The sequence below is a fragment of the Ambystoma mexicanum genome, chromosome 2p (assembly GCF_040938575.1).
Source record: "Ambystoma mexicanum isolate Mex_15411 chromosome 2p, UKY_AmexF1_1, whole genome shotgun sequence".
In the NCBI taxonomy this organism is placed as follows: Eukaryota; Metazoa; Chordata; class Amphibia; order Caudata; family Ambystomatidae; genus Ambystoma; species Ambystoma mexicanum.
In genome coordinates this window covers 842784863-842801017 of record NC_090923.1, presented here as the reverse complement: position 1 = coordinate 842801017, position 16155 = coordinate 842784863, and the positions used below count along the sequence as shown (strand labels likewise).

Sequence of the window (16155 nt, the reverse complement as noted above, 5' to 3'; positions counted from 1 at the left end):
GTTTTACTGGCCTGGTGTGTATGCTGATGTGAAAAAGTTTATTACAACCTGTTCCATCTGTCAGAAGACCACCCCACATCACACTTCCCTAGCACCTCTACAACCCTTGCCTATCATAAATATGCCTGTCTCTAGAGTAGGCATGATTGTTATAGGCCCACTTGAACCATCTCGACTGGGGAACAAATACATCCTTGTCATCAATGATTATGCCACCCAGTACTGTGAGGCTTTCCCTATGCGCAATAACACATCTCGGCAACTATTACAACTCCAAGTGGGTGGAAGCTGAATTCATGGGTAAGATAACCACAGGTTCAACTATTCAGACTCTTACGAGTGTCTTCAGGAGGGAAGGATGTCCAGAGGAAGTAGTCTTGGAGTGCAATTCGTATCGGCGGAGATGATACAGCACATCTGGGCGTCCGTCTATCACCCAAGAGGTAATGGACAGGTAGAGTGAGCAAATCGTATGACCAAGGGAGCAATTCCGCGAGCAAGCGCATGTGGCGCAAATTGCCACGAAGCAGCACAAAGAACAATTTCACCCCACATAGTTACAGTAAATTCCAGGAGAAGCACAAGTAAACCGTAGACGTCTCAAAGATCATGAGAAAGCTGGCAATTCATCAGGAACAACAGACAGAAACCTTTGATGCACTCAACTCTACGTGTGTTAGAGAAATACAGGTGGGAGAGGTAGTGAAAATACCAATGCCCCAGAAGGACAAGGACACATTTTCCAAATTCAGTCGACCATTGAACACACCACAATACCATAACAGTCGAAGTAAGAAGGAAGTGGCACATGGCCAGGGTAGCAATCTACCAGAAGAAGAGAAGTAGTGAAGCAAGCAGCGAAAGCACCCCGTTGGGAATTCCCACTGCTTCAGCTGGCAGATAAGCAAAGAGCACAATGCATCAACGTGCAAAGAGCGAATACTGCCTAACAGAGGGGAGGAAAAGAGAAGAGGCAAAGAAGATGGGGAACTCCATGAAGAAGACACACACTTACAACCAGGTGAAGAGAGACGAAGAAGAAGAAGAAGAAGGAGAAGAAGGAGAAGAAGAAGAAGAAGAAGAAGAAGAAGAAGAAGAAGAAGAAGAAGAAGAAGAAGAAGAAGAAGAAGAAGAAGAAGAAGAAGAAGAAGAAGAAGAAGAGGAATTACAGTGAGGTTCAGTCAGTATGAGCTTTGACAATTGCCCCAGTAAACGTTTATGCAAATAATTGGGGATGATGTAGGGGTGCACACCGTCCTGCTGCGCCGCACGCTGCTTGTGATGTGGACAAGACACATGGCGCAAAGTGCGAGAGAGAGCAAGCGAGAAACAAACAGACTGAGGTACATGGAAATAGGCTGCTCCCATGCTGTTTTCCCTTAGGGAGAAGAATAAAGTAAACAAAGAGCATTATGCTCATCGGCCAGGTGACGGCAAGGAGAGTACTTTATGAAATGCAATAAAGTATCTCTCACACACACGACCAGCCTACGATTATTCATTTATGTATCTGGGACATTATTAGATGAATGCACCTCTTTACACTTGTATGTTTTCATCCCTCTCGGTCTGAAAAAAAAGGCTTCACCTCAATTTCCTGACCAGGCAAAATCTGCTCATAGGTTGCCTTAGAATGGGCTCCTGTTGTGATCTAGGAAGGAAGAGGATGCCTGAGACAGTGGGTTCCAGCTAAGTACATTTATTAAGGTAAGTCCACATGTATGAAGATGAGAGACCCAGGGGAAATTCACTGGTGCCCACCACCCAGGTTATCTCCATCTGACACTGGAAGAACACTTAGGCACAACATTCCATAGCTCATATCACACACTCCTGACATCACAGACACATCACAGAAACAGAAGGACCAGATCCCCGTTGAACCATGCCATTTTAGGTGATGTGTTAAGCTTCCTGGCTTTGCAACCTGAAGCAATACACTCTGATCAATATTTAGATCATATGAGACAAGGAACATTCAAAATGAGGAATAATGTCTGCCAACTGTAGAGAGCAAGGACCAATTTACGAGGAACCCCTTGGGTTGAACTGTATTGCACAGATAGTTCTCCAATTGACGTTATGATTATCCATTCACCATTTACAAGTTAGCCACTTTTATTCCAATTACTCCAACTTTAATTAGAACAAACTCATACATACATTGTGGTAGGAATTACAATGAATACATTGGGTGGTGAAAATAAAATAGTAAACAAAGGTTATATAGTTGTATTGTGCATAACAAATTCCTGAGACAATAGTATACGATATTGTGCCTTATTACCTGATAACAACTTAGTTTTAGCGTAATGAGTAGCTTGTGATAACATCTCACACATTGAGCTGAAGTCACAGTGCTTCTGTCAACGACAATACTGACCCAGAAGGAAACATTACTGATCTTTCCTTTCACAATTCTTGAGTCTTGCTTTTCTAATGATATAGATTTGGGGCCTTGAAGACCTTCAAGTTCTCATCTCCACCCTCAACGATCCCCAAACCCCCCGTCTCTCCACCACAAACATTTTACACCCACCAAAAGTGACCCCCACTGCTACATGCTTTAGATTTCCATCCAATATGTGCTTGCATAAAATCTAAGCCTGCTTATTGTATTGCTTCACTTTTTGATTTCAAGTCTTACCAATCTATTGTTTCTAAGGTAGAATGAGTTGGAGCAGTGACAGAGGTGTTGCATTATAAGCAATAAGCTCCAAATGATATTACACGTTACCATGACGCTGTGTGCCACCTTGTAACGGTACTTAGCCTTTGACATCCCTCCACTATATGATCCAGGAACTGCGAGTGTCTTGCATTCAGGTACAGTGAGTGGCAACATACACCATATATGTTATAGAGAAAATGTAGGATATGAATGATGCCCTCATAACACAGGTACTGTGATCAGAGAAAGTCAAGCTGTGATTTTAGAGAAGGCCTAAAAAGGTCACACCATCTTCACTGACCTGTGATCATTTGCACCCGCAACAGATAATGCTTACCATAGCAAGTATAATGCCAGCCTCTGCAAAGTACTCTCTGTTGGGGATAATCACTTCACTGCAGGGACATCAACACTTTCAAAGTGTTAAGTGGCAGCAATGCACTCTTGGGTTATACAAGGCCGGACACCCCACCTAGACTGGTTGTGATCAACTTCACCTCATATGCTGGCTGTAAATTCTGCAAAATGTGGTAGTGCCAAAGTACCCCTTCCTCACCCCCTTTTATTAATCTGCGCATTTGTCAACTTGTGAATGCCCTTTAGCTTACCAATGTTTATTTTAATTGAAGCGTTATATCACAATGCAGAAGAACCTGTGGACTTCTCTAGTTGAGATGGTGCCTTTACTTTAACTTTGGCATCACTAGCTCCCATTTGACTGTAATCATCTGCCAAAATACGGATAAGTCCTTTACGAAGGGACTTTCTAAACTGATCCTTGAAGTTGTGCCCCATTAGCACATAAATGACCGGATTTATGCAGCTGTTGACATACGCCATTCCAGTCGCAAAGGAGTGCATGCCATATGCCCGGATATACAGGCTGGAATCCTGGGTGTTCAGTGCTAGAATGAGTGCCAAAACCTGATGAGGGAACCAGCAAAAGAAAAAGGCAACAATGACAACCAAAATCACTTTGAGAGTCCTATTTGAGCGGTTATGCCAACTCCTCCGAACTTTAGCTAAGATCAGGCCGTTGCAAATGGTGATGAACAGAAAAGGAATGAGAAATGCCATCACAAATCGAAAGACACTGATAAATCTCTCAAAGAACTGCTCATGCACACCTGCGATTGAGTACTTTAGGTTACACGTTGTTTTTCTAGTGTACCCTTCAGAGTAAAGTCTGCGGAAGATGAATGATGGACTAGTCAGGAGGAGGGCTAAAGACCATACTGCCACACAGGCTGCTGATGCCTTGGGTAATGTGCGCTTATTCTGACACCAAACGGGCCACATTACTAGAATACAACGGTCAATGCTGATCATGGCCAAGATGAGGACACTGGCAGATGCGTTGAGTAAAATGAGTGAAGGAATGACTTTGCAAGCAAAAGTGCCAAAGGGCCAGTGGCGGTCCATGGCGTGGTTTGTAATGACAAATGGCAAGGCCAAACAGCACAGGAGATCAGCGATGGAGAGATTCAGGAACCAGATGTTGCCCGCTGTGCGTTTCACCTTGAATCCGATGATCCATATAACAGCTGCATTGCCTGGGACCCCAACCAAGAAGATGATGCAGTACAGCCCGATGGAAATGCCAGCAAAGGTGGTTGGAAGCCCATTCTGTCCAAAATGGATGTTTGTAAAATTATATGATGTGGAGTTCTCTGAGCGGAGTAATTCCTCATAATATTCATCCTCATAATCCACAGAATCGTGTGCCATATTGATCTCCTTTTCTACACAAAAAAGAAAGATGATATCAGTTATATAACTCAGACCATTGGCAACTTCAGCAAAAGCGAGGTTGGGAGGAAAAGAAAGGACATCATGACCATTCTAGGCTAAAGGCATATGTGGCTAATCCTGATTGCTGCCCTTCACGCTGAATTGATCAATATTAAACATATCCTGAGAAGGCTGAAGAAGTACACAGTGGGGGAACACCAGTGGATTATAGGGATATTGGGAAATTTCACATTCGGCACATCCAGAACATTTGGTGAGGAAACTGCAGCATCAAAGGAATCAGAATGTCTTTCCAATGACACAACAGTGATGCAGGAGGTTTTGGCAGGGAATTGCTGGATGATATCACGACAGGAAACTCTTGTCTCAGATGTTCAGCCACTGTACAGTTATCAATGCAAAGGGACCAACTGGAGGAGCAGAACACACAACCAGGAGATATGATAGTTTTGTAAGGTGCAGTGAATATGATTGAGGTATCTTAAGCGGGGAGCATAGCCATTCACAGAACAACAGTTCATTTGCTGATAGGTGGTTCTGCATGAGCTATTTCAGGTGCCATAGGATCGGTACTGCTGGCAGTGTGGTTTCGAAGCATGGCAACCTTCTGGCCAAAATCCTACAAGAGCACCTTTGAACCATGACATTATCGACCCTGATGCTGAAATGAGCCTGGTATATCTGGTGTTTTCAGCGTAACTGCAGGAGTACAATAAGGACCTCAACATTAGTGCTCATTTCCAATGGCCTTTCTTCAGCACCATACACCCTCCAGATTGTTTTGGTCAAAAAACGGTTGAAAAAAAAGCTGAACGCACATTTGGTGCACATTCGGCATGTTAAAAAATACTGAATCCCATAATACCGAACAAGGAAGCAGTGGTTGCGGGGGTGTCCCCCTCTCACCTAGTTCAGTATTGTGGGCTGCAAGGGTTGCGGGAGTGTCCCCAGCATACATGAAATGCACAGCAGGGGACAAACAATCAAAATCCCAAAAGCTTGAGTTACAAAATCCAGATATTGGAACTATCCTATCTATGCCCCTTCTAAGTTGGGACTCTACAATGAATTGGATCTCATAGGTAGGAGTATCTGTCAAGTACATTGGAGTCTTAGGTGCTCATTGGGTACAGAAGTGGTTTCTTTTAAAAGGGACACATGAAAGGCATGATGTATTCACCAGTGATTAGGCAGCTGCAATTTAATGATGGGAGACAACCTTCAGAATCTGAAAAGGCAAGATAAATCTAATTTTAAAAGTCTTAAAAACCCAGTTGAACAATGTGGACAGGTCCAGATGGATGTCAGAATCCCTGCAGGGGGCTTTGCCCCAATTCCCAAACCCAAATATAAGCCCTTTTGTTCCCAGAAATCATATTGGCCTGAGGTAGACCAGAGCAGCTTCTGACAACGGGATGGGAAAGGACTCTGGAAACTCCTTTTATTGCAGTAAACCCGGAAAGGTCCGTATGTCCAATGCCAGGTACAAGGGAAGCCGGCAGCTTGCCTAGTAGATGCAGGAGTGGATAGATAGGCATTGTGAATTAAAATGTTTCCCTCTTCCCCATTATCCAAGGAAATGGCCAATGAAGTGGGCATTTCAAATACCATAATTATTCACCCAGTTACCAAACCCCTTACTGCCACTGTAAGGCCCTAACAGACCAACAAGCCTTTCTGATGAGCCCCATGTCACCTTTAAATTTACTGGCGAGAGATATGTTGTGTAAGATGAGGTGCACCATATATTGCACCCCAGATGGAGTATTTTTGAGTGTGCCCTCGGACAATGCTGAGTCAGTGATGTCAACTCCTAGGGAAGAACAGGAGGTATAGGCTCAAGAAGAGCAAAAATGTTGTCCAGTGACTTGCAGGAATTGATTCATTCGATACCTGACTCCACGTGGGCCACCTATGACAATGAGGTAGGATACATACACACAGCTGAGCCGGTGAGAATAAAGATCGATTCGTTTAAGAAGTTGTCCCACATTCCCCAATATCTTTTAAAACCTTCCGAAGCAGGCATCATACTAGTCACTGAATAATTCCTAAAACAGGGCATTATTATCCGTACTAGTAACCCATGCAGTTCCCCAATTCTGCCAGGCGGTTTATTGTTTTCTTTAAGACCTACAGTCCATTAATGCTCTGGTAATAACCTTGTTTCTGGTGGTACCAAATCCCACCACCATACTGTCCTTTATCCCGCTGAAGGAAACACACTTCATGGTAGTTGACCTATGTTCAGCTTTCTTGTCCATGCCCATACTCAAGTGTAGTCAATACTTTTTGGTGTTTTTCCATCGAGGAGTCCAGTATACTTGGACCCTTTTACCACAGGGGTATACAGAGTCCCCCACCCTTTTTCGCAACAGCTCAAGAAAGATCTAGATGATATTATGTTGCCTGGGAAATCTGTATTGGTATAGTATGCAAATGAATTGCTGATCGCTTCACCATTTTATGAGGCCTGTAAAGAGTTATCAACAGCGCTAGCAGTACAGGGACACAAGGCTTCCAAGGGAAACATGCAGTTGTGCACCTGTACTGTCCATTACTTAGCTCATGATATTATGGAGGGATATTGGCTGATATCCTCTTCCAGAAAAAAGATTTTTTACAAAATCCCTAAGTCAGAGACAATTACTCAAACAAGAGTGTTTTAGGAATTGTTACTTATTGCCAGCAATGCATATTGGGATACGCAGAGATATTCAAAAAGGTCGCAGAAACATTTATGACATTGGACCAGAAAAACCTTGTACCCCCTCACTAAAGAAAACAATGGAAAGATGGTTCACTTTAGATGTGTCCTTCTCACATGCATAGTAAATATGAGCTACTTCTGCTAAATTCATCAAATATCACCCTAAACAGATGCTCTGTTTGGAACTCAGCATCTCTGCTACCCACACCACAAGATGGAGAGCTGCACAACTCTACCCCTCGTGACTGTGTGTCAGTCACTGACTCCTCGGTTATGCCCAAAGCAGACCTTTCTGATGTACCATTACAAGACCCAGACTTAGAATATTTCATGGAAGGTTCTTGATTTAGGGACCAGAATGGGAAGGTGGTTGCGGGGCACGCACTCTGTGCCCCCCGGGGAGGCAATAAAGAGTGGAACGCTAACCCAGATGACTTCAGCACACATAGCCAAACTGGTGGCCCTCATTCAGACCTGTCAACTGGCTGCTCCACAATCAGTTAACATTTTCAAAGATTCCCATTATGCTTTTGGCAGGGCTCATGACTTTGGACAGCTCTGGAAACAAAGAGGCTTTATGACCGTAACCAAACACCCATAAAGAATAGTGAATATGTAATTTCATCATCAGTCTTTGGACGACCCAATTAGTTGTGGCAATGACATTGCTGACAAAACTGCCAAATTAGCAGCCACTTCAGAGGAAGTTGAGGCATATACTCTGCCTGTCAAATCTGCTACTGAGCCAGTTCCCTATAAAAAGACAGAGGACCTGGCCCATATGAAGGTACATTTCCTATCGAGTAAGAGAGATAGTTGGATTAAGAAGGGCTGCCGGTTGCATGAGGGCTCTCTGTGGTGAGGGTAGAAGGGTCATTAGTGGCTCCTAAAATATTAGTGTCACACCTTGTTAGAGTATACCATGGTCAGGGACATGTGGAATGAGATGGGATGATAATCCTGATGAATCGTTCATGGTTTGCACATGATTTTACAACCATGGCCCAAGAATATTGTCAGAGATGTGTTATTTGTTTTCAAAATAATGTATGAAAAGCTGTGCCGATCCAACAGGGGAAACACCTCCTCCGTACGGGCCATTTGTGGGACTGCAGATTGATTTTCTGCAGTTAACACAGTACAATCAGTGGCAGTATCTGCTTTTTATTGTGGACATGTTATCTGGATGGGTAGAAGCCCACTCTTGTAGAAACGCGGATGCAATAACTGTTAAGATGGATTACTGTTGCAGGTAAAGTACTTGTGTTGGTGACTTTTCAAGAGAAGAGATGCAACAATTTACTGGTAAGTAAAAATGTGTTCTTATCTTTCAGGTTTCACTACTCGGGTGTGACGACCAAAATTAAGTGTTATGGAACGATACAAATTCTTGTTCTCAATTTTATTCTATGGAGGACAGGGGTAGACAAATGCTTTGTGTTTACTTACCACCCTGACACAGATTTTCCCAGATCACTCGATGGGTTGACTGGGGGTCACCAGAGGTTCGATTTCCTGCCATCGGTTCTAGTGAGAGGTGCCCAGGAGCTGCAGGTGCAAGGATTCTTTTGGTTGGGTCCAGGAGCCGAGTGCAACCCTTGGAGATGGAGAAATGCAGAAAGAACCAATGCAGAACTCTTCAGGGCACTTCACAGGACTGGGGCAGGCGAGTACCAGCGACGGCCATCGTACACAGATGACAGCAGGCATCCTTCCAGGCGCAGTTGAAGAAGAACCTCCAGCACAGAATCCCCTGAAGCTGGGAGGCATTTAATTTGGCGGGAAGATGACTTACACCACAAGCTGATGGCCATAGAAGTTTTGGCTCCAAACATTGACCGGCAGTGGTTCTACTGAGGTAGCCCACTGGAGAGCTGGTCATTTCAACAGGTAGTCAAGGGCACTTTCAAAGTCTCTGGATGGCTGGATCCTCAAGAAAACAAAGAGACTGGTTGGTCCCACCAGTCCAAGGGTTGAAGCACTGCACAGAGCCTTCGCAGATCAGGTAGTCCAAAAGGGCACCAGCAGGCCAGATGCAGGAAGGGATGCTGCGCTTCTTCAGTAGTCTTCTTCTGATCTTCAGTTGGGTGTTCTTCTACGAGGGATTCTTGACTCCAAGGCTGATCTGAAGAACTAGCTTAGGAGTCCTCTTCATATCCACAATCCAGCCTGGAAGCAAGTTCAAGCCCACCAATTGTAAGGATTTGCCCCATTCAAACAGCCAGTAGTTGTCCAATCAGGGACAACTATTGGTTTCACTCATGCTCCACACCCACACTCTCTGGCACCATGGATGTGGAGTTGGAGCAGACAGTCCCACTCACTTTCTGATCCACACAATGGCATCACTAGCCCATGAAAACAGCAGCTTTCCTGGGCAAGTGCATGGCTTTATATGGGATTTCCTGACCTGGCAAGGCAGGAAGAAGGCCAAACAACAATATGGCCAAAGAACAAGCAAACATCCTGTGGCATGGCCTTTTTAGGGCACCAGCCATGGTTAGTGGCTATATGCGATAAACACAGACGTTCACACTAGAAAATAACCCAAAAATTGTAAAAACATATTTGCTGCCACTAGATTGTCTTTAGGACAGAGGTATTCAAACTGTGGGGTGTGCCCCCACCCCGGAGGCTTGGGGGGGTGGGGAGTTTGGCCACATTCCCAAGGGCGCAACACCCAAGCCTGAATGGTAAAAAGAAATATGTACAATTATTTTAAATGGAGAAAAGAAAAAGCGGGCAGGTGCAGCTCATCCATAATGGGGGAGTGGGGTCGACCCAGTGGCCCCCTCACCCATTATGGAGGAGCCGAGGAGCCAGACCAGTGAAACACTGAGCACTCCCACAGCTGCTTTTTCCAGAAGAGGGAGCGGTAGGGAAGGCATGGTATCACAAGTATGACACTGACATAATGGACACAATTTGTAAAACCTTCATTGAAAATGTTGGGGTTGGAGAAACTCCTATTTTGCCATATATCTAAGATGGGAGTAGTCTAGACCATCAAACGATAAACCAAACAGTCCTAGTGGAGTTCGTCAAATCAAAATGGGCTATGTTAACAAAAGCCTAATTCCTGCCCTATCTCTTATACAAAAAGTGTAAAAGGAGAAATGTATGAAAAGGAAAAATCAGTGTTCAAAAGAATAAAGGTAGCTGAACCAGCTCTCCTCCTCACAGAGTCAGGATGACCTTGTAGGCAGGATGACACACTCTGGCTCGGTTTCTAACACTTTAAGCAGTTCCAAACCGTGGATTGAGGCCCCGCCTGGCTTTTCACATTAACGTCTCTTTTTTGAGTTTCAAAATGATATTCCAACGTAAAGTTCACAAAGGTCCCCCTCTGCCGGGCTCAGACATTACAGCACACAGTTCACACAAAGGTTTGACTCTGCCGGGCTCAGACCTTAAAGCACACTGTTCATGTAGGTCCCCCTATGTCTGGCTCAGACCTCTCACATCAGAGTTCAGCAGAAACCTGCTGGGGGGCTCCGTTCCCCAAGCTTATTGTACTTCGGGTCTCCCTCAATCGGACTCGGATCCCTTTAGGGTGTAAAAGACTTTGAATTGTGCGTGGCTCTCTTTGAAGACCACCACATGACCACTTTGACTCAAAATTCATGTTTACTTTGACTTAATTCACTTTTGTTGCTTGTTCGCTTTATAGTTTCAAACAATGTGCCCTTCATGGAGACATTGGAATGGGCTACTTCCTTTCCCCGGACCACTCAGTTACTTAGTATCGCTGCTATCACAGCTGTCTTTTACTTTAAAGTTCATTCACAGGTCTGCCTTTCTTCGCATCTCATCCACACACATGCAGCCTTCACTTGTGATATAATGTTGCTACTTCATTCGCTTTAACACACACCGATCTCTCAGGTCACTTGCCAAGTTACTGGCTGTGTGCGCTTCTTTCTTGTTTTGCTATTTCCATTTCCCTAGTCAAAGTTAGTACCACGGGCTTGGCCTCGCCTCCCCAACTTTGCCGTTCACCTGGCAGGGTTGCTGGTGTCCTTGAAACAGGATGCAATCTTCACTTGTGGGATCTGGCCTTCTCCACACATGTTTCGTGGTCTGTCGGAGGCAACAACCTCCAGTAGGGAACACTTGGAATTTTGGCCCGCTGTTCTCATCCCTTGGTCCGTTACTCTGCTCCAGTAAGTGTGCCTTTGTCCCAGAAGTTCTGCTCAAACTTGTGTTCTGCCTTGCTCAGAGTGTATCTTCATGTCTCGCCTTTTATTCGTGTGAGAAAAGCTAACTGGTATCAGGTGTATGAACTTAGTGTAAAGCTCCTAACTTTGCCTGACCCTGTTAACCGGACATGTCCGTTACGATGTGAGAGAGTTAGCCTGGTTACTCTCAGTCACCCTCTTCCTCGGCCCCAGTGTTTGCGTAAAAGGGGGGGGGAACGTTGGGACTTCAGAAAATCCTACAAAATAGGACAGGATAAAGAAGGGGAAATACCACGTCTCACCCCAACTCCCCGAAGACCCCTCACCCAGGTGATCCTCCCGCACAGGTCAACCCCCCATGGTCTGGATCCAAAGGCGATAGCCGTGCCCTGGCCACCTGAGAGAGAGATCCTCGGGTACTAGCAGGTGAGACACCCTTTGCTTTCTCACAGAGCGCTCTTTGGCTGGCTGAACTGTCCAAGGGAAACAGTTTTTCTCTTTGACAGTTCAATTCACCAGACACACATGTTCAATGAGCCATGCAGCCTTGCATAGCTCATTGGAAATGCTGGCTGGGGACCTGCGTGACTGTATGTGCGAGGGGGAGCTCCTGTGCCTCCTTGCACATACAGACCAAGCAGGCTGGAGCAAGGTGTTTCAGCACCCACACGCAGGCTCCTGCTTGCATGTGCAGGAATCAGGAAGCTCTTGCTTTCCGATTCCTATTCATGATGCAGGAGCTGGAGTGCTGGTGAGGAAACCTCAGGACCGGGGCAGAAGGTAAGTTTATGTTCATTTATTTTTTATGTAAATATGTGTATGGATACATGTATGCTTGTGTTATGAGTGAGTGTATAGTGATGGGTGCTCGTGTGAATGATAGAGTGCTTGCTATGTGAATGTGTGTTTGTGTTGGTCTGTTTGAGCTGATATTGGTGAGTGGGGGCACAGGGGGGAAGGAGGGTTGTACAACAAAGGCATTTTAAAAATCAGCTCTCCTTCTGAGGTGCTGTGGAGCCCACGGGACAGGGATGGTATTTTTTTTACTGGACGTCTTTCATAGATGTCCAGTCAAAAAAAACATGCTTTCTTCCTGTGGCCCGAGCACCTTGCATACACACATAATCACGTTGATTGTGTGTGTTAGGCGTTGTGAGGCCTAGGGGACTAAAATGGTATCTTTTTACTGGACATCTATGATAGTGGTCCAGTACAAAATAACATGCCTGCACCCTGGGTCCCCTCAGCATCTCTCAGACACACAATCACATTCATTGATTGTGTGAGTGTGTTGGATGCTGTGGGGCCTAGGTGATAGGGATGGTATGTTTTTACTGGACATCTATCATAGATGTCCAGTCAAAAATACCATGTTTTTTCCCTGCTCCCTCCAGCACCGTGCATACACACATAATCACATAGATTGTGTGAGTGTGTTAGGCGCTGTGGGGCCCAGGGGACAGGAATGGTATCTTTTAACTGGACATCTATCATAGATGTACAGTACAAAATAGCATGCCTGCACCCAGGGTCCCTCCGCATCTCTCAAACACACAATCACATTGTTTGTGTGAGTGTGTTAGATGCTGTGGGCCTAGGGGACTGGGACGGTATGTTTTTACTGGACATCTATCATAGATGTACAGTAGAAAATACCATGTTCCCCCTTGGGCCCACCAGTGCAAATTGCAAGCAGCTTGGCTTTTTACCCATTTTTCAAAAGAGTATGCTTTAAAATGCAACATTTTAACACATTATTTATCCCCCCCACCCCAGAGTCCCCCTTCATTGGTTCGGGCTCCCTCACTATACTCAATCGCTATCTGGTGGAAATATTTATGGCCAGGGGCTGTGGTGGGAGCAGAATGGGCTGGAGCCATGGGATGTGGCGGTAGCAGGGTGGGGAGAGACCTGGGACTGGATAGGAGTGGGATGAGGGAGCCCAGAGACTGTGATGGGAACAGGTGGGGGAGTGCAGGGACTATACTGGGAGTATGGTGCAGTGATGGCGCGCATTTCTTTGTGGGTGTCTGGCGTGCCCAAATTTTGCTCAGAGCGGGTCCAGGCCAAAAAAAACCTGTAGACCAGTGCGTTAGGCATACATAAAAGTAACCAAAAAACCCAAGTGTAAAAAGCTATCGTGATACAAAAGTATCCCCATTGCACTGCATTGTAAGATGCTGTGTGCAAAGTTAAATGCTACAAAAGTGTAAAAGTCAAAAGGGAAACATAGTTTCCCAGTACTATTAGTTTAAAGGACTGATCAGTTTCCCCATAACAAAATGAGCAAAAGGTCAGGGGAGTGAAGTATAAGGCTTCAATTCCCTGTAAAAAGTCAGGGCAGGTTAAAAAACAAAAGCAAAAGCTTTGGTGGTCATTAGAACTATGCAGGGAAAGTAGCCAAAAGGGAAATCATTTCTAGCACTAACGCTAGTAAAAATCAAAATCCAAAGATGTCTACCAGGATTTGGGATACCTGGGTGCATTCACAGTGATCAGGCCACTCATTTTGTTAATAACATTAAGACACTACTGTCCACATTAAAGATTGAAAATAAGCTACGCCAGGGGTCCCCAACCTTTCTGCACAATGAACAAAATGTGCAGATCAAATGAAATGGTGAGCAACTTAAATTCTTTCGACTGAACATATTGCCGCTCAGTTAAAAATGTAGGGCAAATGTTTGGGCAGTAAAATTGATGACAAATGGAGCACTGATTGTCTGATGAGCATACACTATCAGCAATATTGTTCCATAGTCATTGATTACTGTATAGTGGATTGTTTTTTTTCTTCAAGCATGTTATGATATTTTGCATTTCTGATTGAACAAAGAGTGAACACTATCCTCTTGAGTTAATTTTCCAATGGCCGCGGTAGTGCGTGGTATCAAATAGTAAGACAGACACAAATTATCACAGTTCAAGTGTGTTTATCGAACTTCAATTGAGTTTGGAAAATGCCTATCTAATCCTAAATCTAAAGATGGGAGCATGCTACGATCATCAAATAATAACGCAGCCCTAGTCCAGTCTGTCAAAATAAAAGGGCTTATGCTAATAAACCCATTGCCAATCCTTACTTCTAAATACAAATAATGTGGGAAACAATGTTATGCAAAAGAAAAGTGTTCAAGAAACGATATGTCAGGATATGCAAGCCGTTGGCTTCCCCTCCCCACATTTTCAGCACGGGACAAGGTGGCTCACTCGAGCTTAGCACAGTCTCTGGCTTTTCTAGCACAAGGATGCAGTTCAAAGCTTCAACATCATGGCCTTCTGTACTAAAGTCTCTTTGCCATTCAAAATCTCTTATCTCAGATGGCCTGATGCAACAAGACAAACAACAAGGTTCCTTCCTTCTTAGGATTGCACATGTACAAATTCTCGGGGGATTTTCTGTTCACCCTGGGTCCCCCTCTGCCGGGCTCACAAAGATTTAAATTGAACTCCCTCTGCTGGGCAGGGACCAACTTTATCTACTTTGCCAAACTTTCTTTACTCCAAAATCGAAGACCTTCGACAGTGTGCAGGATTTTGCTCAACCCGTCGCAGGACCACTTCGATTCACAGTTACCTGCTCTCTTCTCGATATAACTTCTTTCTCACTTTTGCCACTTCTCAGTTGAATACCTTAGAGACCTTCGATTGAGCACCCACACTGTGCAAAACCACTCTGTCAAAGGTATTGTATCTTGCTTTGAAAGTTCAATCACTGATCAGGAGTTCAATTTTACTTGCGTCTTTTATCACACATGTTATAACAATGTTCGTTCCAGCGTCCGCCATATAATGTTGCTGCTGGCAATCTTGGCTTCAACACAGAACGGTCTTGTATCGGTCTCTCAACTCAACGGCTGTGTTGATTTCACTGACGCTGCTTTGTCCTTGGAGCCAAGGACGGTACCACGACGGCTGTTGATTCGCCTTGCCTTGATTATTGACGCGGGTGTCCCAGGTATCTACGGCACAAAATGCAGGATTTTTTAGCCTGGTTTCCTGGTCTTACGCTTTCTAATCTCGAAAGCTCATGAAAGTAATGGTTCCTTGTCAAAAAGGTGAAGGGAATTTCCCTCCTTGAGATCCCCTTCTGTTTTGCCATCTTTCTACTCTTGTTAAACTGCCATCTCCGAACTGCTGTATCCTCATGTGCTTTGACTCGCTCAGAGTGTGTTCTCGTGCTCTGCCTTTTATCCGTGTGAGGAAGCTTAATGAAAGTCAGATGTGTGTGATGGTCAATAATTGCCTGACCTCGCCTGACCATTGTATCGGGACACATCAGGTATACGGCTCAAGTGTTAGTCCGTTTTCTCTCACAGCGGGTTGTTTGTGTGAAAGTGTTTGTGTTGTAAAAGGAGGGGGGTGGTAGAGTTCCTAAATATCCTACCTGGTAGGATGGGGTAAAGGTGTTGTAGGGAAGGGGATACCGCATATCACCATCCGGTGTCCTTCTCCTACTCCCACTCCCAGAAGATCCCTCACCCAGGTAATCCTCCTGCACTGGTCCATCCCCAGGAGCTGGATCCAAAAGTGATGGCCATCTCCTGGCCACCTGGATGACAGATCCCCTGGGGACTAGTGGGGGAGACACCTTCTGGTTTCCCACAGTAGGCACCACAGAGAACATGTCTGAAGGCCAGATGGGCTGGTTGGCGATGCCTATGCTCGACAAGGAGGCATTGGAAAGAATGACTTAATCACAAGAAATTAAACAGTTCACAGGCCACAAAGAAAAGTGTCAGTTTGCTTGAGTATTTGTTTGAAACATTCTGGGACAGAACTATTGGCAAGCAGCATCCCCAAGTTTAGGAGGTCCAGGTTATAGAAAGGTAGGACTCATGGTT

General features: G+C 44.9%; 1 protein-coding gene across 1 annotated transcript in view; it reads right to left on the bottom strand.

Annotated features, from left to right (window-relative positions):
• Positions 1-2100: 2100 nt before the first annotated feature.
• Positions 2101-16155, bottom strand: part of LOC138566849 (C5a anaphylatoxin chemotactic receptor 1-like) — a 64717-nt gene continuing 50662 nt past the window's right edge. The window contains exon 2 of the mRNA XM_069644553.1: positions 2101-4413. Coding sequence (XP_069500654.1) covers positions 3308-4413 — 1106 coding nt within the window. The 3' untranslated portion in view covers positions 2101-3307. The remainder of the gene's footprint in view (positions 4414-16155) is intronic.